This window comes from Oryx dammah, unplaced genomic scaffold (genome assembly GCF_014754425.2).
Source record: "Oryx dammah isolate SB20612 unplaced genomic scaffold, SCBI_Odam_1.1 HiC_scaffold_27, whole genome shotgun sequence".
Taxonomy (NCBI): domain Eukaryota; kingdom Metazoa; phylum Chordata; class Mammalia; order Artiodactyla; family Bovidae; genus Oryx; species Oryx dammah.
Genome location: NW_024070211.1, coordinates 99820941 through 99847378, shown reverse-complemented (window position 1 = coordinate 99847378; position 26438 = coordinate 99820941). Strand labels below are relative to the sequence as shown.

General features: G+C 41.2%; 1 protein-coding gene and 1 non-coding gene across 14 annotated transcripts in view; both read left to right on the top strand.

Moving 5' to 3' along the window:
* Window positions 1–14316, top strand: part of RBMS1 (RNA binding motif single stranded interacting protein 1) — a 221469-nt gene extending 207153 nt beyond the window's left edge. For 5 of the 13 annotated variants that reach the window (XM_040229207.1, XM_040229208.1, XM_040229220.1 and 2 more), the window contains exons 7-15: window positions 290–405; window positions 1474–1523; window positions 1650–1743; window positions 4178–4225; window positions 5119–5169; window positions 8368–8478; window positions 9401–9481; window positions 10791–10875; window positions 11678–14316. In XM_040229207.1, coding sequence (XP_040085141.1) covers window positions 290–405; window positions 1474–1523; window positions 1650–1743; window positions 4178–4225; window positions 5119–5169; window positions 8368–8478; window positions 9401–9481; window positions 10791–10868 — 629 coding nt within the window. In that variant the 3' untranslated portion in view covers window positions 10869–10875; window positions 11678–14316. The remainder of the gene's footprint in view (window positions 1–289; window positions 406–1473; window positions 1524–1649; window positions 1744–4177; window positions 4226–5118; window positions 5170–8367; window positions 8479–9400; window positions 9482–10790; window positions 10876–11677) is intronic. The other 8 variants (XM_040229217.1, XM_040229219.1, XM_040229218.1 and 5 more) reach the window with 3 other exon arrangements.
* Window positions 14317–18875: 4559 nt separating this feature from the next.
* TRNAG-CCC lies at window positions 18876–18948 on the top strand. Its single transcript has one exon. It is a non-coding gene; the product is annotated as a tRNA-Gly (tRNA).
* Window positions 18949–26438: the final 7490 nt, after the last annotated feature.

Below are 26438 nucleotides of genomic sequence, written 5' to 3'. Positions count from 1 at the left end.
CCCACGCCTAAAGAAATACACGAGTGAATCAAAGACTGCCTTTGCCTCCTCGGAATAGCTCTTTAAATGTTCATTGCACTCCAGTTTGAAGTAAATAGCTAACATTTTGTGTACTGTGTTTCTCACCAGTGGGTCCTTTTCTAAGGGTCTGAATAAACTTTTGCCTTGAAGTATTCTCTCAGTTCCCTTCGAGCACCAACATTGCTCCTATTAAAAGAATTCAGTTACATTTCGTCACTTGTAGGCACATACAATTCTGGTTTCCTGTTATTTTCCCCTGTTTATTCAGCTCCTACAGAACCGTTATTGTGTAAATTTGCGGATGGCGGACAGAAGAAGAGGCAGAACCCAAACAAATACATCCCAAATGGACGGCCCTGGCACAGAGAAGGAGAGGTGAGACTTGTAAGTCCTTTCCTGAAACTTCTGTGGGGCTGTGTCATCACACAAAATATGAGAGTAGTTACACACGCAGCATCTTGACGCGGTTATCGCGTTTCTAAAATAGGGGCTAGGGTTAAAACTTCATTATGCAGATAGTGTCACGTGAGGACTTCTCACAGTGAATACAGAGCTAAGGAAGTGATGATTCTCCCGACAGACAATAGGTGGTGGAAACAGCCGGGTTTACCAGTTAGCAACATTTATTACAAAAAGCCGGGGCCCCCGCCCCGGGGCACATTTTAAATTGCTATAAAAAATGCACAGCTACAGCTAAGTTGCTTCAGTCGTGTCCGACTCTGCAGCCCACCAGGCTCCTCCGTCCCTGGGATTCTCCAGGCAAGAACACGAGTGGGTTGCCATTTCCTTCTCCAACGCATGCATACGTGCTAAGTCGCTTCAGTCATGTCCTACTCTATGCGACCCCATGGACAGCAGCCCACCACACACGTGGTCTTTAATGTTATGGTTTCTTAGAATTACAGTTTTAATTATTTAGAAATTATTTTAAATATTATTAAAATAAGTAGTATATTTGTCATTCAGGTTTTTTTTACCTAATTCTTTTCAATAATGTTCTTTAAAAAAAGAAAAAGAGCTCAATTTCTTAATAAAAATGTTGGCTCTCCATTCCCCCATACTAACCGTAAATAAATTGTTCTTTTTTTTTTTAAGTAACATATTGGTTCAAGAATGTCTAAGGAACTGCCATTCAGTAGAATGTTCTACAGTCTGTACTGTGCAGTGATTGCCACTAGTCACTTGTAACGCCTTTGAAATGTAGCTGGTATGGTAGAGGGACTCAGCTTTTCATTTAAGTTTAAATAGGTGTCTTTGACTAAGGGCTCCTATGTTGTACAGTGCCAATCTAGAGCTTAATTCTTGTGTTGAGTTTATAATTACGTGTGTCTAACATAAACTCTCAATTTTATCAAATACTAAACTATCCCCATTTTTTGTTGCCATGAGTCTGAGAAATGGAATTTTTAATTTGTACCTTTGCAGATGAATGTTTCTTTTTCTTTCCCATAGGCTGGAATGACACTTACTTATGACCCAACCACAGCTGCTATACAGAATGGGTATGTCATTAAGATAAATACATAATAGCTAGAGGGAAAATGTGAAGGTGGAAAATATCAGACGTTTATTCCATGAATGATTGTGCTTAAAGGATTACTTAATAAAGGCTTTTGTGTTTGTTCTAGATTTTATCCTTCACCATACAGTATTGCTACAAACCGAATGATTACTCAAACTTCTATTACACCCTATATTGCATCTCCTGTATCTGCCTACCAGGTTTGTACCTTTAGGATTCATCAAGAGTATGACAACTTGCCAACCATGAATCATTGCTATGATTTTATGTATCTTAAAATTTTAAACATTTATAATGAAATTTTAAGTCAAATGTTAGGCAGCTTAGATACCCAATTTAGAATTGGCCGCTTTTTATTTGACAGAGTGATTTATTTTTGTGTTTAGGAGAATGTACAACAAAGGGAAATGGTTGTTAGTTTTTGAAATTATAGCATTTTAGAATTGGGACAAACTCAGATGCTTGCTTTACAACAGGCCCTGCCACTGGACACCATGTGTCCCAGACATTGAAACTGGAAGAGAATTGCCATTAGGTAAAATACAGAATAGATCTGTACTATTCCTTTGTTAATTTGTCAGCAGAAACTAACAAAAGAGCAAGTAAATATGCTAATAAATGAAGATGTGTCTCTATCAGGTAACATGAAATGAGCAATGCATTGAGACTTGAGGCCAAAAAAGGGGAGGCGGCTTCCCGTTTAGGTTATCTTTTGAAGAGGCTTTACCTTACGCTCCCAACTTAGAACCAAGATCTCCTTCAGCACCTTGTGGTTATACTGATGTGGTTTTATTGGAGAGGTAGCTCCTATTCTCCGTGAATCCTGGGTGTACATGTATTTCTCCTCCCATATCGGAGTGCCTCTCACAAGGTCACCACCTTGACCCAGACAGGAACACCAACGGAGTCAATTACAGACATAGGAATACACTTTTGTTAACTGTTGAGATCCTGTGTGACTAAACTTTTGTGTATTCTTGTCTTTAAAACAATTGAATTAGATATTGTAACCCTGGATTCTGGTGGTAGGGGATAATATCAAATAACTGTGTAATTTCACATCTATAAGCCTCAGTTTCCTCATCTTTAAAATGGGGATAATAATAGTTTCTATCTCATAGACTTATGATAACAACTAAAGGAGATTATCTGTGTAAAGAGCTCAACACAATACCTGGCCTATGATTAGCACTCAATAAATGTTAGCTATGATTATCATTATCGTCCTTTATACTTTACATCCAGGATTAACTGGCTGGTAAGAGTATATCCATTCTGCTTTTTTAAAATAATGGATTGGTCAACATAAGCAATATAGCAAAGGTGGTTCTGTCTAAAAGCATTGAAGTAGCTCTGAATAACAAACAGAAGTGTTTAAATACACTAGAACTGAAGTTGTAAAGTAGCATTCACGCCTCCCTCAGCTTCTAGGTTCTTTTCACTTCCTTTCTCTGAGCCGTCACTCATTGTCTTTTATCTCCTTGGGTTAAGTTTCTTACGCTGCTACTTCGATCTGCTCATCTGCTCGGTGTAGCACTCACTCATTTAATCCCTCTCTAATGATTTTTAACTTAAGATTTGTTTATTTTCCTTGCCTGAGATTCACTGAGATCTGCTGCAGTGCATTTTCCCTAATTAACAATTCCTGTGTCTGATTTTAAAGGATAGTTTTCTTTCTTAACTATTTGAACTTTGCAACCTCTAATAGGGACAAGTAAGCATATTCTCAGGCAAATGAAAGATTGTGCATATTAATTTCAGTGTATGCACTGTAAATATTTACAGCTATGAATGTATCTCCTCACAACCTCTTTTTCTGTCTTTGCTATAATGGCAGTGACCATTTTTGGCCACAGAATTATTTCACAGAGTAGAAGAAAATTAGGAGACCATTGTTGTTAATAGATTTGATAGACCTAACTGGAAACAGCATTTCATTACGAAGGCCTGATTTCTTTTCCGGGGCAATCTGTTTCCCTAAGATACATGTGGAATTTTATTCCAATTGCCTGGCCCTCAGTGGCATTACTTGTTAGATCCTCAACCCCATAAGTTCAGGGGCCCAATGGGATCAGAAAATGGGCTTTAAGTGATCTGTGATTCTCTTAAATGCAAAGTGTCTTTGGTATGTATGCAGTCAGGTGCGGAGGGAAAGGTCTGTTTCCTTCATCAGGTTTTCAAAAGGATCCATGATTCAAAAGAGAATAAAGAACCAATAAAGAACATAGATTATTATTCCCATTTTATAGTTAGGGAAAATTGAGGAAAAGAAATTGACAGCAGCAGATTTGTTGCTTCAGAAAGAAAATTGGATTAGATGTCATGGCTCCCTAACCCCATGATGATATGAGCTATTAGATTATCAGGACCACAGAAATATACCACGGATGAGTGCATCTGGCCCAAATTGGGGTCTGCAGGGAGCTGCTCGCCTCCCCGTGATGTTCTCAGTGAAGGCCTGGCCCTCATGTTGGAGCAGGCCTTTCTCCACTAAACCACTATATGCTTATATTAATACAATTGGATTTGAGAAATTGGCATCTGCAAGAAACCAATATCCCGATGGGGAAAGGCTGCAGTCCAGATAACTGAAATGCTAACGAGGCAGAAGCACTTAACTTTGGTCTGCCTTAGGTGGCAAAGGAAACCAGAGAAAGCAAGTATCGGGGCTCTGCTATCAAGGTAAATCACAATCCATTCTTCCCCATGACTCTTCCCCATGTCCTCTCTGTAGAACCTCTTAAGTTAACAGTAGGGGATGAGATGCAGGAGGGTTCTGTCCTCAATAATTGAGAGACAAGCTTATTCTGAAAGCTAACCTCAGGAAAGCTTTGGGTATCAAGAAATGGGCTGATAGTCTTTTCTCTAGAGTGGCAGAAACAACCCTGCTTTCTTCCATGCCACAGAATCTGACTCTCAGTCATTTCTCAGTCCAGAGGGTCTACTGTATAGATATCCTTTTAACTGTAGATGTCAGGATCTAGTTACTAAAGTTTAATTTTCTAAATATGAATTTCAGATTTTTATATTTCACACTAACTAGAAATTATTGACCACCAGACAAGATTTTTGAAATACAATGTCCTGGGTATCAAAAGGGAGTTGAATTTGATTACTCTTAAAATAAGCACATACTTTAAGGGTTAGTTTCTAGTAAGATGTGCTGGAATGAATGCTCATTCCTCTGTATTCCTAAAGCACCTATGTTCCTACCTTGATTGTAACACTTTCCACTGTTTCTTTGAGTTGTTTACTTGTTTATCTCCCTTGCTTAGATAGTAAATTTCTTGAGGGTGGGGCCCATGTCTTATTACCTTTACCTCTTTGGTGCTTGATACTCAAATACTTTTTCAGTGGGCAGATGGAACTTGGTTTTGAATAATCATTTCATCCTATTCAGAGTGACCAGTTTGTCAAGAACTCTTAACTGCCTTAAGTTAAATCCTTTTAATCAATTGATAGTATTGTTTCTTTATTTTCCTCCTGTAGATTTTAACATGATTAAAAGATCTCTAGAGAAATAAGTAGCGCTCCTATGGAAATCAATGTTTCTTCCAAAATCCTTCCTTTTCCAGGTGCAAAGTCCTTCCTGGATGCAACCTCAACCATATATCCTACAGCACCCTGTAAGTTTTTCCTCTTAATGGCTTTATAGTTTTCAAGTAAGCTATGTATAAGTTAGAAACCATTCTCTGGGTTTAAATCATTTGTGCAAAGGTGGTGTAGTATTTGGGAAATGTTAAATATGGAATATTGAGAATGTATAAGTTCATTATAAAACTTTGACTCACCTTGCCTTAAAACAGATTGGTAGTTGACATTAAGTTAGATTTGCAATCCATGAGAATTTAAATATAGGAGATCATTCCACTGAATTTTTAAATTTTAAAGTTTTTAAATTGCGAAATTTTTAACCATACTTGTGATGAAATAGCTCTTTGTCTACATTCTGTTTAATGCAAATATAAAGTGTTCAAAATTGACCTAGGGTTTTTTCATCAGTGTTAACCTCTCCATGGAAATTTTAAATACTAAAAAGTAACGCCTACTGAGGATAAATAACAAATGTGATTTCTTTAGTGACATGAACATGTACTGTACTTAGATATATATTACATTTTTTAAATTGAATGAGTTACACTTCACCTTGTTAGGTAGTATATTGAATGTATTTTTCAAAAATACATAAAATCCAGTTTGTTGAATTAGAACATGAGTTTAGAATGTTGAAAAATAAAGGTAAAAAACAAAAATCACAAAAAAGACTAAGAATGCCTACTATAATAATCTGGATGCTCGCCACAAAGCAAGCCTAAGCTTTCTAATAACCAGTGCAAAATGGGAATCTTAATAAGCAGTATAGCTCATAGTGCTTATAAAACAGATCAGTTGCATAGGGAAAAGCACATTGTTCTTGGCCTTAAAATGAGACAGGAATTTCTTTAGGACAACTTCCGAAAGAGGACACTACGCAGTGTTAGACCAGGCGTGTGAAACAGCAGAACAGGGGCACATTCTGAACAGGAAGTTGATGAGATGACTTTGAAGGAGAAAAAGCATGTTTAGTTGATACCACAGGAGAGGAGCTCTCTGATGATGTATCTATATGTGTTGTATTGTGTTATATTGTCTGTATAAACATGCACACATATGTTTCTACACACCCACACATATATCTACCCATATCCACCCACTAAGCCACACAAACGCCCATGGCAGTCTACATCCCAGGTACTCTGTGCTGTCCTATTCGGGAATGCTAGAGATCAGCTCATTTTTCATTTGGGGGCTTTCTAGGACAATAGCTCCTACAGATGAATGAGGAAGAGCAGCAGGAAACTCCTGAATGTTATAGTCTTCTGAGTCATTTCATGTTACCACTCACTTTTGAATGATGCACATTAAAAATTTTTACAGGGAAAAAATTCTTATGAAATATATTAATAACAAGTGATCTCTGACATGGGCTTCCCTGGTAGCTCAGCTGGTAAAGAATTGACCTACAATGCAGGAGATTCTGGTTTGATTCCTTGGTTGGGAGGATCTGCTGGAGAAAGAATAGGCTACCCACTCCAGTATTCTTGGGCTTCCCATGTGGCTCAGCTGGTAAAGAATCTGCCTGCAATGTGGGAGACCTGGGTTCGATCCCTGGGTTGGGAAGATCTGGAGAAGGGAAAGGCTACCCACTCCAGTTTTCTGGCTTGGAGAATTCCATGGACTGTGTAGTCCTTGGGGTCACAAAGAGTCGGACACGACTGAATGACTTTCACGCAACTACTATCTCTGACATGAATCTGCATCCTTTGGCACTCTTCTCCTGGAGGGAGGAGGGCTTACCTATTAGAGACAGGCAGCACATCTCTTAGTTGAACACCAGTGAGACAGCTGTAGTGTGTGCTAAGACAGCAGTAGTGTGTGCAGAAGGACCCACCTGAGAAGTCATTCCTTTTCCACACCCAGATTTAGACTGCCTGAGACTAGCCCTGAAGTTCCTGCACATCAGCTTTTACCCTCATTTGTGTATCTAACTATCAATAAATAACTGTTTTTAAGAGATGATGAGTCAGTCCCAGTGATACCAAAAACCTAACATTAATAATTGTGTGATGTATCAGAGTAATTGCATCCTCAGGTAATTGGGTGATTGCAGAAGTGAGAGGAATGCAATAATCTGTAAGAATGTTACAATAGGATAAATTAGAGAAGATGCAAAAATCCGGAAATAGAACTAATTGAATTTCATATACAATCAGGGTGCCATTAAGTAATCATTAAAAATGATAATGAGAGCAAGGCAGTAAGTTAGGTAAATACTGATAATGGAATGTTAAGTTAAAAAGCAAAACCCAGGATATGAAGTAGTTTCGTATTTCATATGAACCTGGTTGCAACTCTGTAAAAATATGTGGAAGCCAGAATCCATGCAGTGCTACCCAGACAATGGTAACAGCCATGTATTAGAGACCGGCTGGGTTATATGAGTAATTTTTTTCACCCCTCCTCTGTGTTTTTAACTATATTTAATTTAATTTATTTATTTATTTTTAATTGGAAGGTAATTGCTTTACAGCTATGTTTAATTTTGTTTTTGAAGACCAGAATTTTTTCCAATGAAGTCAAAGATTCTGAAATTGGATTATTAATTATATCTGAATCTGCTTCCCTCCTCTGGCACCAAATTACAGTTGCAAGTTCTGAGAAACACTGAGTGAATGAAGACTGTGATCTTGACCCTAACAGCCTGACCTTGAATCAAATGACTATTTTTTTTTTAACATTTTTAAACAAGACGCTGTATTTATAATATGCAGTATAGTATATTGTCTTGTGACTGCATAAAACATCAGCTGTCATTTACTTTAAAAATGAATTAAGTATTCTGTAACCCTGGCCAGCCCAAGTAATTTGTTTCCTGTCACAGCACATAGTCCTCCCATGGACTAGCTTGCTTTACAGTTAAGTGAAGAGAAAGGGAGTGGTATTTAATAGAGAGGGATTTCTATGAAGTGAGTGCTCTTTAGAAAAGTCTCAGGGAGACTTACCTGGTGGTCCAGTGGCTGAGGCTCCATGTTCCCAATGCAGGGGACCTGGGTTTGATCCCTGGTCAGGGAGCCAGATCTCATATGCAGCTAAACAAAGATTTTACAAGTCTCAGCACAATCTAGATGATTTTTAAGACATCACATATGACAGTTTACAAGTTTGAAGGGAGGTTATTTTTGCTTCATGTTCTGCAGCAGGCTAAGCCATTTCCTATGGAAAAGGTGGTTCCAGAATTCCCCTCCGCCCTCAGTGTGTCTCACTTGCTCTGTCTGACTCCCCAGGGTGCTGTGTTAACTCCCTCCATGGAGCACACCATGTCACTACAGCCTGCGTCTATGATCAGCCCTCTGGCCCAGCAAATGAGTCATCTGTCACTTGGCAGCACCGGAACAGTAGGTGGCAAATTAATATCATGTGTCTCAGCTTACAGAGGAGGCTAAATTCGTGCAGCCTGGTTTTCCTTATCAGTTATAGGCTCTATAATGTCAGAGATTATATTTGATCCCCTCTCACCTCCCACATAGTAAATACTCAGAGATTTCTTGATTAATTGATGAACTAAAAGTCTGTCCTCTGGCTGTCTGTCTCTCCTGTATCAGAATATAGCATCCAAACAAAATCACTTGTAGCCCTAGTAACTGGTATCATTCATTCACACTGGCAGACCTGGTCTCATGAAGCCAAAGATGAAGGTGTTACATGGTAATAAAGGCAGGGGATTTTTCCCCACTTACTTCCACTTGTATGGGTTTTAGGGGCACTGAATCACAATCGTAGTATTGACTTTTTCCCCAAGTCCAGGGTTGCAGTTGGGTATGGAGTTGAGCTAATATCAGATTAATTTCCAGGTTTGATATGTGTAGCATTTAGATGGTAAGATGACCAAAGGCTTTTAATTGAGACCATATCTGTGGTGACTTATTAGAACAAAGGGTAGTATTTTCTTTGCTTACGTTCACAGCAAACAGCAGCAGCTCATCAAGGCATAACCAGGGCCACTTACATCGAATGAGAAATCTCTCCTGCCTTTGGAGAAGGATAATTTTCAGCATCAGGAAAGCAAGGGTCCGTTTTCCATTTTTTCCCCATTTTTCAGTGACCTGCTGAAGATCTAAGGCATTTACTTCTTGGGTCTCCACTTATGGGAACAATTCTAATTCAGGCAGCTGCTGGAAATGAATGAGTTTTTTTGAGGGAGAGATCTTCTAGATTAAAATAGCACATTAGTGATACTGAATTATTGAGGATGAGAAACTGTAATGATCTTCACCCATGGCTTGTCATTGGCCACCCTGACCGTATTCTTCTTTTCAGTACATGCCTGCCACATCAGCTATGCAAGGGGCCTACTTGCCACAGTACACACATGTGCAGACGGCAGCAGTTCCTGTGGAGGTTGGTACACACCATCCAGTGGCCATTATGGCAGTGAGTAGTTTCAAAAGTGGGTAAATCAGAACTCAAGGAAGAATCAAATCAAAAATGAAACATGGACATAAAGAACTGAGTTTAGAGGGAGTGTATGCTTAGAGTTGTTTTCAGCTATGAAATATAATTCTCTGCATACAGATTAGCATAGCAATATCCAAGCCACACCCGCAGAGCTCCCTGAAATATTTTAATATTTTCTAAGCTTGTAGCACATTTCATTACCCCCTCAAGTCTCTATCCTGTCTCCTCTAAAATACTTCCAGGCAAATTAAGATAAAGCTGGAGTTTGCAGTCCTGGTACCAGAGATTATATCAATAATAATCATTATAAAAATCTGTTATAATTAAATACTTGGAAAAAATATTTCAGAATTTAACAGGGATGAAAAACAAACCATACCTGTTTTTGTAGAAGACTTAATAGAGCTAAATAACTCTTAGTTCTTGTTATGGAAGATACTGGTATGATATTAATATGGAAGAAATCTGACATTTGAATTCAAGTTGGGCAGAAAGCATAGTGTTTTCCTGCAAAGTATCCTTGAAATTCTAAGGAAATTTATCTACCCAGTCGATCCCATCAGCTAGCCACATCCCATAGGTTCCAATTCCAAAAACAGCCCTAGGATTGTGGCTGAATTACAGAGGAGGTAGTGTTTTTTGTTTTGTTTTGTTTGCCTCTAAATGATTTAAATTTGTGCAGTTATTGGCAACCACAGTTACTGGAACCCACAATCCGTATCTGCCGCGCTGAAACAAACAAATCTTAAGAATTTTCTTTGTAACTACTTCATCAAAAACCTGACCTGTGGCAAAAGCCCAGCTGAACTGACACAAGACAAGATCTTTGTCCCATTTACACTGTATCTTCATACTTGTCAGCACAGACCTGTTAATGTGTTTGATCATAAGGTACAATCTGAGACCCCACTGAGTATCATCGGTGATACACAGCATATGCATAGTATATTTCAGATTGTAAAATCTGAAATTACTGAGGTCCAAGTCACATCTGGCCCCAAAGGATAAGAGATTTGTTTAATAAATTGTAGTTTGATGTGAAGAGACAACTCATACAAGTTGGAAGAGGTTCTTTGGGTCTATCAGACACTTAAACTCCTTAGGGAAGTAATTAACCTTGAAGGCTCTATATGACATTAAGAAAATCACTTGTAAGCAGTGCTTGTCTTTACGATGTGGGACTCAGTCCAATCTGGGTAGCAGAGTTTGGATTTCATTGCTCACATGTCTCATCTGTTCTGCTTTGTTGTAGGAGGCGAGTGGTCAGCAGCAGGTGACTGTGGAGACGTCTAATGACCATTCTCCATATACCTTTCAACCCAATAAGTAACTGTGAGGTATGAGGGAACAATCTCCATCACTGTAGGGCTCAAGTCAAGGAAAGGCTGTGATGATTTTATCTGAATGGTACTTAGAACAACTCAGGTCTGGTCACGCTGCTTCAGTCATGGCAGGGGAATCCACTGTTACTGAAATCTTAAAATCAGTGATTTTGTGGTCTTGTAAATTAAGTATTCTGTCCAAAAAGAACACAGTGCCTTATATTGAAGTCAAATGGGTGTTTGCTGTCTCTCCTTCCCTATCTGCCTCCAAAATCAGTAACATAATCAGAGAATACCAGGTACCAAATTTGTCCTACATTTTTATATATAGATGATAGATATGTGTGTGTGAGAGAGAGTATATACCTACATATGTATATATCCTATTATTTTAATGCTCACAGACTGAAGGAAAAACAGTGTAAGATTTTGCTTAGTCTAGCATTACAAGACTAGCAATATCTTGGCAGAATCAAATGTGAGTATCCTTAGATTGATAGATTGCTTTCCCCACTCTCACTTGAACCACATATCTCAAAACTTGTCCCTCTGCCATGCAGATTACATTGAACAACTGTGTGGGGTTTCTAGATTGCCCTGGTGAAGTATGTTGCAGGCCTCAGATTTGAAAGGTGGACTCAGGACATAGAAAGTGACCCTCAGTTCCAGAATTTGCATTTACTGTCCTACCACCAGTGATGAGCAGATCCTTTCTCAAACATATATGTCTTTAAAGCAAGAAAGAGATGACAAAGCTCAATGGTCTGTTACACCAACTGTTACAAGAGCATTTGTTTTTTATATTTTTCTCTTCCAGATGTACAGAAGGGTGTTCTTATATGAAGAAGGTTGTGAAGGCTGAACAATCATGGATTTTTCTGATCAATTGTGCTTTAGGAAATTATTGACAGTTTTGCACAGGTTCTTGAAAACGTTATTTATAATGAAATCAACTAAAACTATTTTTGCTATAAGTTCTATAAGGTGCATAAAACCCTTAAATTCATCTAGTAGCTGTTCCCCCTGAACAGGTTTATTTTAGTAAAAAACAAAAAAACAAAAAAATAAGCAAAAAAAAAAAAAAACAAAAGATTTTTATCAAATGTTATGATGCAAAAAAAAAAAGAAAAAAAAAGAAAAAAGGGAAAAAAAAAAAAGAAAAGAAAACTTCAATTCTCTGGGTATGCACAAAGACCATGAAGACTTACTCAAGTGCATGACCGGATTCTTGTGGTTTTGTTCATTTTGTATTTCGTTTTGTGTTTTTTTTCCGCTGTATGAAATGGGCTTTCTGACGTTTAAATAGTCCGACTTCACCCCTGGTGTTCTGTGCTTGCAGTGAGAGTGTTACCGCCAGTGTCTCTTTTCTTAGCTTTCCGTTTTCCTTCCCACGTCGTGTGAAGTGTCTTATCCTTTTCTATGAATTCCAATTTGCCTTAACTCTTTTGATGCTGTAGCTGTTTCAGTAAAAGTTAGTTCAAACTAATGATGTAGAATGCTTTGACCAAATGGGCTGGTCTATTATGCCTTGTAAAACAGCAGCATAGGGCTTTTAAAAGGTAGTCAATAAAAGTTGCTGAAATTTTGGCTTTTTTAAATATGTAGTAGGTGTTTTTAATGATTTTTCACATAATGTGTAAGGTAGTGAAATGCAAGAAGGGAAAACTGTTTTGTGTGAAACACATTTTCTGACTGGGGAACTTTTAATAGGGTGAATTGTTTGTAAGGCTGTGCGCCAACAGTTTCCTCTGATAGTTTGACTGATTTAGGATATCTGCTGTATGATGCAATGTAAAGTCTTTTTTGCCTTTTTTCAGGAAAAAAAAAAAAAACTAACTTGATGTTCTAGATTTAGTGTAGGTAGCGTTGGGGCAGGGGGGGGGGGGGTGGGGGAGGGGAGTCACCGAATGTTTTGTCCTTCCTTTATACTAATGATAGTGCTTTAGAATGAGAATGACGCCTGAGATCTGGCAAACCGAGGGGAAAAAAATGTTGCTATTGCAACTAAATGGCAAAAGCTAAAAGTAAGGATTTATCTTCAAACATAAAGCTGAGATATGAATAGAAGCAAAATGATTGGCTACTAGCTCTCTCTATTACGTAAATTTGAGAAATAAAAATTACTTGGCACTTTTAAAGGTAACTTCACCAAAGACCGAAGAGCCAGTAACCAGTAGCTCCAACTAGTCTCAGCATCACATCTTCTGTGCTCTTTATTTTTGCCGGACCAGTTTGCGGTTAGGAGAATGTGCCTTTTTTGTACCTTTGCATTTAGGTTTTCTAATTTTAATTGATGTATGGACACACACAAACAAAAAAGCATGAAGGAAGATTTGGATCCAAGCAGTGCCACACTTTACATCATCACTACAAGTGTTCAGTGTAAAGAAAAACCAATTTTGAAACTATGAAATTCCTGATTCATAAATACACAGTTATTTCTACTTTAGTACCTAGAAGATAATTCACTGTTATTAAAGCTCTTTTATTAAGACAATTGCATATGTTTGAAAAGCAATGGTAAATTAAGTTGTCTTCCAAAACTGTGTACTTGTCTGGTCAACTGTGTGTGATCAGTTATCTACCTCAGAGTCTATTTTCTTTTGTGCTGGGACAGGTTGCTGGCCCTCCCTGTTTCCACAGACCAAATCCTTCCTAGCTCAGGAGCTAGGCCTAAGCAGTTATTTCTTTCGAGTATTTTTTAGTTCTTAAAATTTATGCTTGTATTTGATTATAGATGTCAGTGACATTTCATAGTTTCAAAAGTCCTTGCTGCTCTGAGAAGTGTAGATTCTAGTGAAAATTACATAGTCATAAGAGAAATGTGTTTTGTTTTTGTTTTTGTTTCCTTTTTTTAAAGTTGTGGTATTATTGGTTCTATGCTCCCTGGAATATTACTGCTTTGTGAAAGTCCAGACCGAACGCAGCACCCTCTTTGTACCTAGTACGTTATAAACCTGGGTCTCTCACTACTTGATATTTTTGCATTAGTTAAGACAGAAATTTGATAGCTCAGTTAGAGAGGAGGGAAAATCTGCTGCTAGAAATGTCTGAACTAAGTGCCATACTCGTCTGGGTAAGATTTGGGAAACATAACCTCTGTACATAAAAAAAGAAAAAAAAAATCAGTTAAACATCACATAGTAGACAGCCATTAAATTATAAAAAAATTAATTTATGAAGAAAGACCTTTTGTACAGATTGAAAAAAAAAAGATTTTCATAGAGATATCTATATGATCAAGAGAGTTAATTTTTTATTTTTGTTTTACTAGTGCCACAAACTTGCCAGTGGTAACTTATTTGTCCGGTTCAAGATAACTCTGTAGTTTTCTTTCCTAGGACTTGTTGTTAAACGCCAAAAGACATTTTTGAACTGTACATTTGATCAGATTGTTAGCTTTTTTCTGTTTTATTTCTTTTGAAAACCTTTGAATAAAAAACATCTGAAATTTTATTTTTCCTGTCAGTTTCTTTTTAGGTTAGATTAAATGTATATCAGAATTTCATTTCATTTCTGATCTCTTCCTTCAGTTCAGTGAATTGGTTGGAAATTGAGTTGAAAATTATTTTAGATTCAATACGTATTCAAAATACATTTCCTTTGAAAAAATTGGAAAACCCATCCCACAGTCTCACTTCTGGCTATTTCAGTTCATGGACGCAAGGACAACCATTAGCTCACCACGTTTCCCCTCGGCAAATTCCACCTTTGGTCTGTCCTTAAAAGTCAAAGAACCATATCCCTCTCCTCCTTCCTTCCTGCTACCTTTTGACTGTGGTGCTGTCATTGCCCTTAAGGGGGGCAGAACAAAAACTGTCACCGTTTGATAAGCAGGTTCACAGGTAAGGATTTCAAGGTGGTCTTACCCCTGCCTTGATGACTTGGGCCTCCTTTAGTGACCTCATTTGGCTGTGCCCAGTAGGAGGCTCTGTGCAACATTCATGGAGGAAAGACATGACTCTTTCCCACGCTGACATGCTTTATGAGAGACTCTTAGTATAAGAGCTTGACTTTTACCCAAGGTAAATGAAATATTTTACTGTAGTTATAAAGGTTTCTTTTTCTGCTGCCCAGTGACTCTGTCCTGCTGAAAGGAATGGGCAAGAAAAATATCCGTAGCCTCCCATTTCTGTCTGCCTCCAATGCAATGTGATATGTGAATTAAATACAAGAGGTTTAGAGCACTTCACTTGCCAGAGCCGAGAAAGCCCCAGTACTCTTCTGGCTCCTTGAGTAAAGGAAGCCAGGTTCTCTGATGATAACCAGTGCATCAGAGGGGAAGATGTCGGGACAGGAGCAAAGTGTGGCCTCATTGAGATGAAGGCAAGCTACCAAGAATGTAAACAGTGTGATCTCATGTTCTGTCACATCCTTGGTGTCCCCATGCTTCTTCATAGGACCACCGGCCAGAGACAGGAAAAAAATACTACTGGGCTCCTTAGGTTTTGTTAACCTCATTTTTATTATTTTAAGATGGCTCATGTCATTGGAGTCCTGGGACACCCAAGGGCTGTCATTCATACAGAAACTGATAAATGCTTTTTCAGAGCACCTTTTCTATCTGAGCAACAGGGCTGAGCAAGCCAGATTGCTGATGAGTAAAAAAGGAGCTATCGCTCACACATAGAAAGAGGACCTGCAGCACCCCTGGGGATTAACCCCAGGTTCCTCGGGCCATCATCAGGGGCCAGGGTCCAAGCAGCGGGGTGGAATTCTTGCCTTGGAAGGCAGGGAGGAAACTGGCAGCAGCTCACTGGTGTGCCTCCTTCCCTCTTTATGGGCCAAAATGAGAGAGCAGTGGTGGATCGGAGCCCCGTTTCCTCCCATGCCTTTCAAGGGCAGTGGAGCAGGATATATCCATTGGAGCCTGCATTCCACCTCCTCTCAAATTTCATAAATGCTGCTTAAAAAATCACACGGAAAGGCCATGCCTCCCAGCCTGAGCAGGGGCTGAAAAATGTTCAAATGAGACCGCAATAGCCTCATTCCACCGAAATAGCCAAAAAGGAGAAGATCCAGGGGCCTTGGATAAAGATCACAGACTAGTCACCACCACCCTCCTCCCACAATGCACGAAAAGCTTCAGAAGATGACAAGTAGGTGAAGAAGGAAATCTCAGAGCCAGAGTTAAAGAAAAGCCGAGCAGTTTCTTCCCCTTGAATAGCAATGTGATGAGATAAGCAAGGGAGTAGGGGGACACTGGCGCCCCCACTGGGCAGCCTGGGCAGGCTGCAGGGCGATGCCCAGGGCGTCCGGCGCACAGCTCGGGGGTGGTGCTGGGCGCCCATTCTTCCTGTGGGTGATCTTGGCCAGGCAATGGAATTTAAGTCCTGTGGAACGGCTCCAGATTGTCTCCCGACGGGATGCTCGGGATCTTAACAGGGCCCGGGAGTGTTCCCACTTAAGCCACTAGAGGGAGGACTTTGTCACTCTTCACCTGCATATGTGAGATCCGAAGGCAGGAGACCCTGGCCTCAGAGAGGGCGCCGCTGGTGGAAATTGAGGTGTGCACACCGTTGGGGATTACAGGCTTCTTGAACTGGGGGTTAATGGTAAGAAGTGTTGCCCAATGCTGGCAGCTCCCTTCTGAGAGCATTGTTGCTGAGACTGGCAAGTAACTTACATGACTTTTAAGATTCAAGGAAGCTGGAGTCAGGGAGGGAGCCAAAAACCTTGCCAGACCTTATGACTCCAAGTGCAAGAAAGTGCTGGCAGGTCTCCGGGCTGCTCAGAATTGAAAACAGGTGGCTTTGGATTAAATACAAGCTCTAATGCTATTGCTCCATTTTATTATTATTGTGTTTTGAGATTTGATCTAGGTTATTCCACTGCTCATTTACACAAGATACATATCATAAAGGAGACTACAGGTATCTCCTACCCTCTAGGATTCCTGAAATCACTTCTGCTTGAATACGTACAGGTACGGGGCACTTCCCACCTTTCTTGGCTTCCTGTATCTTTTTGGACCAGCTCTCTAACTTGCTTAAAAAGTCAAGTTTGCATCTTTGTTAATTTCTACCTATCAATCAGCCTTAGTTCTGCCAACAGATGCCACAGAGTTAAGTCCGTCATTCCCATTTCTGAAAAAAGCATAGTGACAGAGGACATGTCAGTGATTGCCAGAGTTAATGGGGACAGGAGGCTGTGGCCATGAAGGGACAGCATGGGAGAGTCTGCAAGAGGAAGAACCTGTTTCTATCCTGATGGTGGTGGTTACCCAAATCTATTTATGTGCTAAAATTCATAGTGCTGTACACCCAAAAAAGTCTATTTTAATGTATGGCATTTGCTTTAAAAATCTTAAAAAATGAGACAAGTCAGTCATCCCTCAAATGTGGACATTTCTGGCTTCACAGATCTCTGGGTTAAACACTCCTTGCAGCCTTAACTGTCCCTCATTAGCTCTGGCTCCACACTCCACACCGGCAGCTCACCCTCCAGATGGACCACAGTGACTCGGGATAAAATCCAGAACCCCAGGAAAACTCTGTCCCTCTGTTGCAGATGAAATCATTTCCTTCTTGACATCTCAGTTCTTAAAGCTTGCAGCCAATTAAAGCTTGGGTTTTGTTTTGTTTATGTCACGGCGATTGATTCGAATAAAGACATGCTATAGTCATTTTTAAATGAAAACATTTTCAAGGCATGAAATACAGAATCTAAACAACGTCCCTGGTGGCACAGTGAATAAAAACCCACCTGCTGATGCAGGGGACACAGGTTCAATCCCTGGTCCAGGAAGATTCCACATGCCTGTGGAGCAACTAAGCCCATGAATTACAACTACTGAGCCTTTGTGCTACATACTGAAGCCCACACACCCTAGAGCCGATGCTCTACAACAAGAGAAGCCACCGTAATGGGAAGCCCACGCCCTCCAACCAAGAGCAGTCCCTGCTCGCTGTGACTAGAGAATGCCAGCAAAAAAGCAATGGAGAGCCAACACAGTCAAAAATTATACTGTTTTTAAAGGTTTTTTTAAAAAACAATATAAGGTAAATAGAATTCAGGCACAGAACTGTAGATACAGTATGATCTTAATTATGAAGCAGTATTTAGAAAAGATGAGAAGGAGGTGTTTCCAAGTGCTTACATATGCATGAAAAAACTAGGGAAAGTTTGTATTTTCTCATACTTTTCCAAATTCTTCTAGTTGTCTACAATAAAAACATTCTATAATCGGGGGAAACGTTTCAAAAGAATCTTGTCAGGTTATCCTGAAATTATGCAAATAGCTATGTTCATTATATTGCAATTTAGTGCATTCGATTAATTTCTTGCATTAAAAAGGACTGCACCAGACATCAGAAGACACAAAGATAACATGACGTTGTCCCAGTCCCCAAGGGACATTCCTGTAAGTGACACTGTTTCAAGGAGGAGTAACCAAAGTGTGATCTAAATAAAGAGCTTTGGGAGTTCTATGAGCACATAAACTTGCTCTCCTGAGATTCTTGTCATTTTCACATTACCAACCAGTTAGTTCCTTTTTCACTGATAAGAATTTACTCCAAAGCAGCCATTTCCGCCCTAGTTCCTCTGCCTTCTGACATGAAATTGTCAGGCAGACAAGCGAAGTCTGTTGTAGCTCTGGCCTTGCAGGGTGAGACTGGGAGCAGATGTCCTAAGTGTGGACTTTCCGTCACTCCTGCTCTGAAAGTCTTGGGATGTGTAACAAGAAAGTATCATCATGCTTTGTTTTGTGGTCAACAGTGAAGTGTAATATGTTTCCTAATAGTGTCATCTTCTTTTACCCGCCTTGGTCAAGTATTCTGCACACACAAGACTGTGGATTTGCAATCACCTGTGTGGTTTTCTAGCCATCCCTCCCATGTCCATTGTTGTCTTGAGAACTCATACTTTTTACTTTCTTCACAGATATCTAGCCAGCAGTCTCATCGTATCCACTTTGTTACACGTTGCTTTGACATATGCAGAATAAAGTTATGTGTATTATTCCTGGCCTCCTCGCCTAATAAATAACCAAAGGAACTTCTGTTCTTGGGACTTCCCTGGTGGTCCAGTGGCTAAGACTCTTGGCTCCCAATGCAGGGGGCCCAGGTTCGATCCCTGGTCAGGGAACTAGATCCCACATGCTACCACAAAGATCGTACATGAGGCAATGAAGCTCTCCAGTGCCACAGCTGAGATATAGTGCAGCCAAATAAATTAAAAAAAAAAAAAAAAAAAAACTTCTGTTCTTGCTATAGGCATGATTTTCTTCCTAATGTTTAACTCAGTTTTATAGAGAAGATTTTGTTTCCCTCAACTTTCACTCTCCCAGTGATTCTTCTGTCTCTGTTTGTTTTACAAACTTTTATTTTTACAAAGGTTTGAAACAACTTACCAGAAACACAGCAAAACAAATGTAAAAATCAGAGCTTGGGATGTTAACTGTGAAAGAGAGGAGAGCGTAGGATGTAGCTCTGCGAGCCAAAAGGCCTCCATCATCCCTATAGTTGAAAGTCAATGATTTTGAGTTTCCTGGCAGCCAGAGTGAAAAGGAAGAAAGGTACACACATCTAGTTGAAGAGTACAAGACTACCAGATCCTCTGGGAAAAGGTATTTACTAGATTTAGAAGGAACGCCTGAAGGAAGCACTGGGCAGGGTTTTCCACCGCCTTTCTGTGCCAATGCAATCACATTTTCCCAAGGTGGTTTCAGGTAGGGCCCCTCAATGAAGGCCAAGGCCAGCATCCCAAAGCACCAGTCCTTGAAAGTGACTCTGGAAGGCTGTAGACGCAAAATGAATGTTCTCAAGTAGGTGTCTTCTCAAATGTTCTTATGCAGTGTATTTCACCGCTCTCACCAAGCCAATTGCTCTGCTCCTGAAAGACAAATCTCCGTTTTGCAACAGCACATGTTCCAAGTGCTCCTTTCTCCACATTCAGCCCCTCGGTGGAAAAAAAGGTGCTGGCCCCAAGTCATCCTGCCTCTTACTGAGCACTCCCCGTGATGCCTGAGGCCCTATGCCCATTTCTTCCTTGTTTCTTCCTTCTACCAAAAGCAGTGCTCCCCACCCCACCCACCCAGCGGGGAGTGGCTGGATGGGCTGGTTTGGGCAGGCACTGGCTGCTCCTCAGTGGCAAAGCCTGAGAGCCGGGAAGCAGGATCATGGCATGTTCCATTACCTAATACTGAAACTTTCCAAAGACTCAATACTACTTTTCTAGTTTTTCATCAAAGAACCCTTGAGAGCTGAGGAGGGAGCATAGGGAACTCGGAGGACATCGAAGTACAGCCTTGTGCGGCCCCCCACGAACACAAAATTTCTCATGTTTTCTCAGTGGGAATCTTGTGTTTACCTTATCACATCTGTCTCTTTTTCCCCGAAGTGGTGGTGCCATTGAATTTGTTTCTTAATTTCAAAAAAAAACTTTTTTGAAACATAAAAATTGCAAGTACAGTACCAAAAAGCTTTTATCCTGACTTACTCAAAAGCAGATTATCGGGGCTTCTCTGGTGGCTCAGTGGTAGAGAATCCCCCTGCTGATGCAGGAGACCCAGGTTTGATCCCTGACCCGGGAAGATCCCACATGCTGCAGAGCAACTATGCCTATGCACCACAGCTACGGAGCCCATGTGCCCTGGAGCTCATGCTCTGCACCAAGAGAAGCCAGCACACCACAACTAGAGGGCAACCCTGTTTGTTGCAACTAGAGAAAGCTCACACAGAGCAGCAAAGACCCAGTACAACCAAAAATAAATAGACATTATTTTTTTAAAAAGCAAATTATCAACCCAATGCTCCATGACCCTCTACACACAAGGATATTCTCCTGCATGATCACAGTACGACCAGCAGAATAAGGAAAGTCTTGCTGATACATCACTAAGTATTCCAGTAATGCCTTTGTAGTAAAAAGATCCAATTTGAAATCATGCCTTGACTTTAGTCATCTGTGTTCCTTTAGTTTCCTTCAGTCTGAAATATCTCCTCGGTCTTTAGTTGACTTCTGTGATTTGGACCCAACTGAAGATCCCAGGCGAGTTATTTTGCAGAATGTCCTCAGATTGGTTTGCTGGATGGATCTGTGTGGTTCTTCCCCTTTGCCAGGAATATCACCAAAATGGAGCTGTGTTCTCCTCACTGCATCCGTCTGGGAGGTGCATGACAATTTGTCTCATTATTGATGATCTTCCCTTTGATCACTTAGTTAAAGTGGTGTCTCCCAGGTGTCTCCCCTGTAAAGGTACTACTTCCCACTTTGCAATTAATAATTAGTTTGTGGGGAGATATTTTGAAACATGTCAATATGCTAAACTTCCTCAAACTTGAATTTATCCATTGATTTATTTCTCTGAGTATGGATTCAGGGTTTTCTTTTGTTCAGTGAGTTCTAATCCATTACAGTCGTCACTCGTTTTGATGCTCAAATTGTCCCTAACTTGGCAAGTGGGAGCTCTAACTCCTGCAAGCCAGCTTATGTGTTTTTAAAGATGGGTCCTCGTGATTCTTCGAGCATTTTCTTGCTTGCTGGCTCCACCAGATGTGCCAAGTTCACCTTGACCTCTCCCTGTTCCAGTCCTGGATTCAGCCATTTCTCCAGAGACTCCCAGTTCCTTTTAGCAGAGAATGGCGTTTGAAAGGTAAGATTTGGGTACTAGATATTCTCTTTGCTACTGATAAGTCAGTGTTCTCCAGCTGCATCAGTGAATAGGGTTAAAGAGTGTGTGTGTGTGTGTGTGTGTGTAGGTGTGCAACACATTTACATCTGCATTTACTCCGTAATCTCTACATATTGAAAAACATACGTCTACACATCCAGACCTCCAAGTCTAATCCAACATGACAGCATTCATTTTCCCTTATTTGTAAGCCTCTTTTCTGACATCAAGGAACCTGGCTTCCAACTCCCTGATACACGTACTCATCCGATCGGATCCCCAGTGTGTGACCAACCTCCCATCTCTGACACCCTCTCGGCCAGACAGGTGCCTCAGCCTTGCCCTCCTGCTCAGGCTGTCACACCTCCCTCTGCCTGGGAGTCGGTGGTGGGAAGGAAGTTGGTTCTTCTACTCTGCCCAGAGGGAGAAAGAACCAACATTGTGGGGATAGGCATTGTCATTCTGCCGTAGAGGGTGAGCGCTCTCCAGGGGAAGGGGGCCTCTGTGATGCCCTAAATTTGCCCCAGTGACATCTGCTTTCCTCCCGCTGTCAGATGGAACATGGTAAAAGGCTTGAGACAGAAAGTTGACGAACAGGAAAATTGTTTTTGTTGTTGTACTTGTTTAGTCCCCAAGTTGTGTCTGACTCTTTGCCACCCCATGGACTGCAGCACACCAGTGGAAAAGCCACAAAGGAGACATACAGAGAGACACTAGAGGATGGCAGAAAGAAGAGAAAGAGAGGAAGAAGAAAATCGTGACTTAGGGTTAATGTGTGACAGAAACCAACCCAATATTATAGAGCAATTATCCTCCAATTAAAATAAGTAATTTAAAAAAATCATCATAATCTACCTACCAACCAGAAAATCAGTTTTTGGTTTTTTTTTTAAAAAAAGGGTCTTAGGTAGGAAAACTAATATTAGACAGTTTGACCAGAGGAGAGAAAAGGAAGATAAGATGAATTTCAGTGATTGACATTACTGACCTCCAAGCTGTCCCTGAGGACCTGGTGAACAGCTGGTTTCTCACAAGCTCTCAGCCACCAAATTCGGTGTGCAGTACATTGGGGAGGGAGAGACTTCTAAGACGCCCACACTGAGTTGGCATCTCTGAGGCCCCAAATCCACCATCCTGTAGAAAGTCCAGTGCAGCAACCCCCTGATTTCCCCAGGCATTTTTCCAGCGCTTCAATAGTGAATCCAGTCCAACATCACAAACCACCAGAATAATTTCTTAAAGGTGAATCATCTCATTACCCATGAGTTAATTCTGAAGTCTCTGAAACAAATACTCTTGAGTTTTTGAGAACAAAAAGAAGAACTACCACCTTTTATGGTCATGGAGAAAGAGTGAATTCACCAATCTAAACCATCTCATTTCTTTTTCTCCAATTGGCCCTTCCAGCAGCGTTGGCCAGGGTGATGGTCTCTACTTCCAGTCTCGGCTCCCACCTCATCCTACTGTGGCCTGGGGTCTGCCCCAGCTCTCCACTGCACTGTTCTCATCCCAGCGGGACAGGAGTCAGAGGACTTTCAATCCTGATCTGAATGATCCTGCCTGCACTTACCACTGTTGACAGGCCTCCTCTTCTTGAAATTTCATTCTTCTGCTTGAGATTCTTCCACAGCCCACCAAGTCGAAATGCCTGGCTCCCTCACAACCTCATTTCTACCATCTCTGGGGTCTCACCTCCAGCCACACTTCCAACTTGAACTTTAAAATCTCAGACACTTTCTTTACTCTGCACCTTTACCCCTTCTCCTCTCACCCCTAGGATAGCCTCCCCGACCTGGACAACTTCTATTTCGCCTTTATTCAACTCAGTACCTAAACTCCCTGAGAATAATTAGGCAATAAATAACTGCCTTCTTTTGGACTATTTTACAACTGTGAAATAAGCTAAGAGAAGTGCAAAGCCATAGATGTACAGCTCAGACTCTCACAGCAAAATGAGTACCCTCAACCACCACTCGGCCTGAGAAACAGAACTCAGCCCCTTCCCTTGGCCACCCCCCACCATGGTGCCTCCTGACAGTCATCAAACCCTCCTTCAGCTTATCAGGTAACACTTGTTGGTTAGTTGCTAAGTTGTGTCCAACTCTGGGACCCCATGGACTGTAGCCCATCAGGCTCCTCTGTCCATGGGATTTCCTAGGCAAGAATCCTGGGTGGTTTGCCATTTCCTTCTCCAGGGGATCTTCCCAACCCAGGGATCGAACCCGGGTCTCCTGCATTGGCAAGGGGGTTCTTTACCATTGAACCACCTGGGAAGCCCAGGTAACACTACACAGACTATATTGTTCATGTTCTCAGTTTTCTTTATGATTATATCACCTAAATATGCTTCCCTAAAATGTTAAGTTTTGTCTTTATTTGAATTGTGTATAAATGGAATTGTACATTCAATATTTTGTTGTATCTGACATGTTTGCTGAATGTTATATCTTGAAGACTTAATCATGCATTTTTGCTTAGCTGCAACTTGCTTATTTTTATCATTACAGAGTATTTCATTATATAAATATACCAGAGTATCTGTTTTATTTTTGATAGACATGGGAGCTCTTGGCTATTCTGAACATGCTATGATGAAAATGCTCAGTGCCACTGTGCCTGTATCTCTGCAAGGTATATATGCCCAGCTTCCCTGATGGTTCAGTGGGTAAAGAATCTGCCTGCAATGTAGAAGACACAGGAGATGCGGGTTTGATCCCTGGATCAGGACGATCCCCTGAAGGAGGAAATGGCAACCCAATCTAGTATTGTTGCCTGAAAAAATCCCATGGACAGAAGAGCCTAGCAGGCTACTGTCCAAACAGTCAGAAAGAGGTGGACACCACTGAGCTACTAAACACATATATGCCCAGGAGTAGAGTTGGTGGATCATGGGTTATGCCTAGCTTCAGCCTTACAGGATAATGCCAAAATGTTTTCAAAGTGGTCATCACTGACCCTGAGATTAGATTAAATAGCTCTGTCTTTCATGCAAAGAATACTTCTACTTGAGATTTAAAATAAGACAAAAAGCAAGAACTACGAGTAAGAGTCCATGGGGTGAGAGGTGATTACTGGCAAAGGTCAGGGAGGATGAGGACCCATTGCCGAGGGGTCTAGCCCTCACAGGACTTGGAAGGTGACGGTCAAGATAGAACCACTACAGCGCCCCATGTAGAGCTGTGTTGGCTTCTCAGCTGTGAACACTAAAAAACAGCTCCCCTCCTTTCTCTTGAAAAGAAGGAACAAGGCTTAACTAAGCAAGGATGTCATTCCTCCTTAGGGTATCCCAGTGCCTCAGATGTACACACCAGGCTGCTGCTGGGCCAGCCCTCATCACCCTCCACCCCAGTTCCCACTGGGTCCCTCTCCTCAGCCTCAGCAATTCTCCTCCTGTCCTGGCTGGCCAGTGGCTCTCACGGTTCTCTCCAAGTCTCAGCCCTTCCAGCACAAAGAAAAGCTGCAGAAGTCTCATGTGCCACCACCTGTGTGGGGAGTGGTGTGTTCTTTTTCCGGACCTTTCACTCCCCAATCACAGATAGCACTTGAGAGGGAGGCGAGTGGGCAGCGGGGGTGAGGGGAAGCAGTGCAGGTGGAGGTGATGCGTCGGGGCATTATTCTGAAGCCGAGGCTGAGGGGGGCACCCAGGTTTCCTCCTCTTCACTGTATGGAGAAGTTTGGACCACATCTTAGTCTTCACTGGGTCCTTCCCTTTCCCCAACCAGCAACTCTGTAACAACTGGAGATGCAGGAGGTACCCAGTTCTTAGAACTCTGTATCATCATCTGCCAGAAAATTGTCAAAATAACCATATAAATCTACAATGACTGTGTCAATGGCACCCCCTGGAGTTGTGCAGAGCACAGCTTTTTCATTGTACACTATATTCTGCCTTATGGGTAATAAAATCCAATGATTATATGCAAATTTCATGTTTATTAGTAATCCCAAACTCTTAAAATGGGGTGACCAGTGTGCTAACAAGGAACAATTATCTAAATGACACTAAAGGCTCCCATTAGATGGAACATCCACCAAATAAGTTCAAGTCAGCCAGAAACTGCCAGCAAAGGAGACTTGATTTAATAAAACAGCCAGTGGATAGATTTGAATTTTTTTCTATAGCTTAATGATTCTTCCCATGTGAACTAGAAGGCTGCCACTTTGCAGGGTGTAGCAAGAGTGGAAATCAAAATTCATCCTTCCAGTTCTTCATGATGAGGGGCTGGCATGAGGGGCCCAGGGCACATAGGCTCTGAATCGGAGTCCGTGGTAAGGGTGGCTGCGCAGAGCAATGCAGGGAGTGTTTGACTGAGGAGGATAAATGACAAGCTCACCAAAACAACCACTCAATCCAGTTGAAGTCTTTTTTCCTCCAACGTGTCTGCCCACAGGGATGTCTTTTTCTAATTCTCATGAGGACTAGTGCTATGCAAGATTTTCAAACTATTTCCACAAAGCCAAACCTCCTAACAGCCGTTCTCTGAAACCAACATCTCTTTTGCAATCCACAAAGTCAAATACACTGATTTGTCTAGCTTCTTTGCTTCTTTGTTAAATTATTTATAACTCTATAGATCAATGAAATCTGTGTTCTAAGTTCAGCACTGTTTGCTCCTCCAGATTACTCCTTGTAACTCTCTGTATTTTATGAGACTGACCTTCAGCGTGGCATCACACAGTCTCCCTTGCTTCCGGCTTCTATCTAGGGTTGGCCAGTGTGAGCCACCTGCATCCAGTGGGCTGGAGGGAAGACTGGTCAAGTTTTGTTGCGCGTGCTTCTTCCTGGCGGCCCACAGATTGACAGTGTCAGCATCATGGGTAGAACTGTGCATGTGTGCATGCTAAGTTGCTTCAGTCGTGTCCTATCCCATGTGACCCTATGGACTGTAGCCTGCCAGGCTCCTCTGTCCATGGGATTCTCCAGGCAAGAATACTGAAGTGTGTTGCCATATCCTGATGCAGG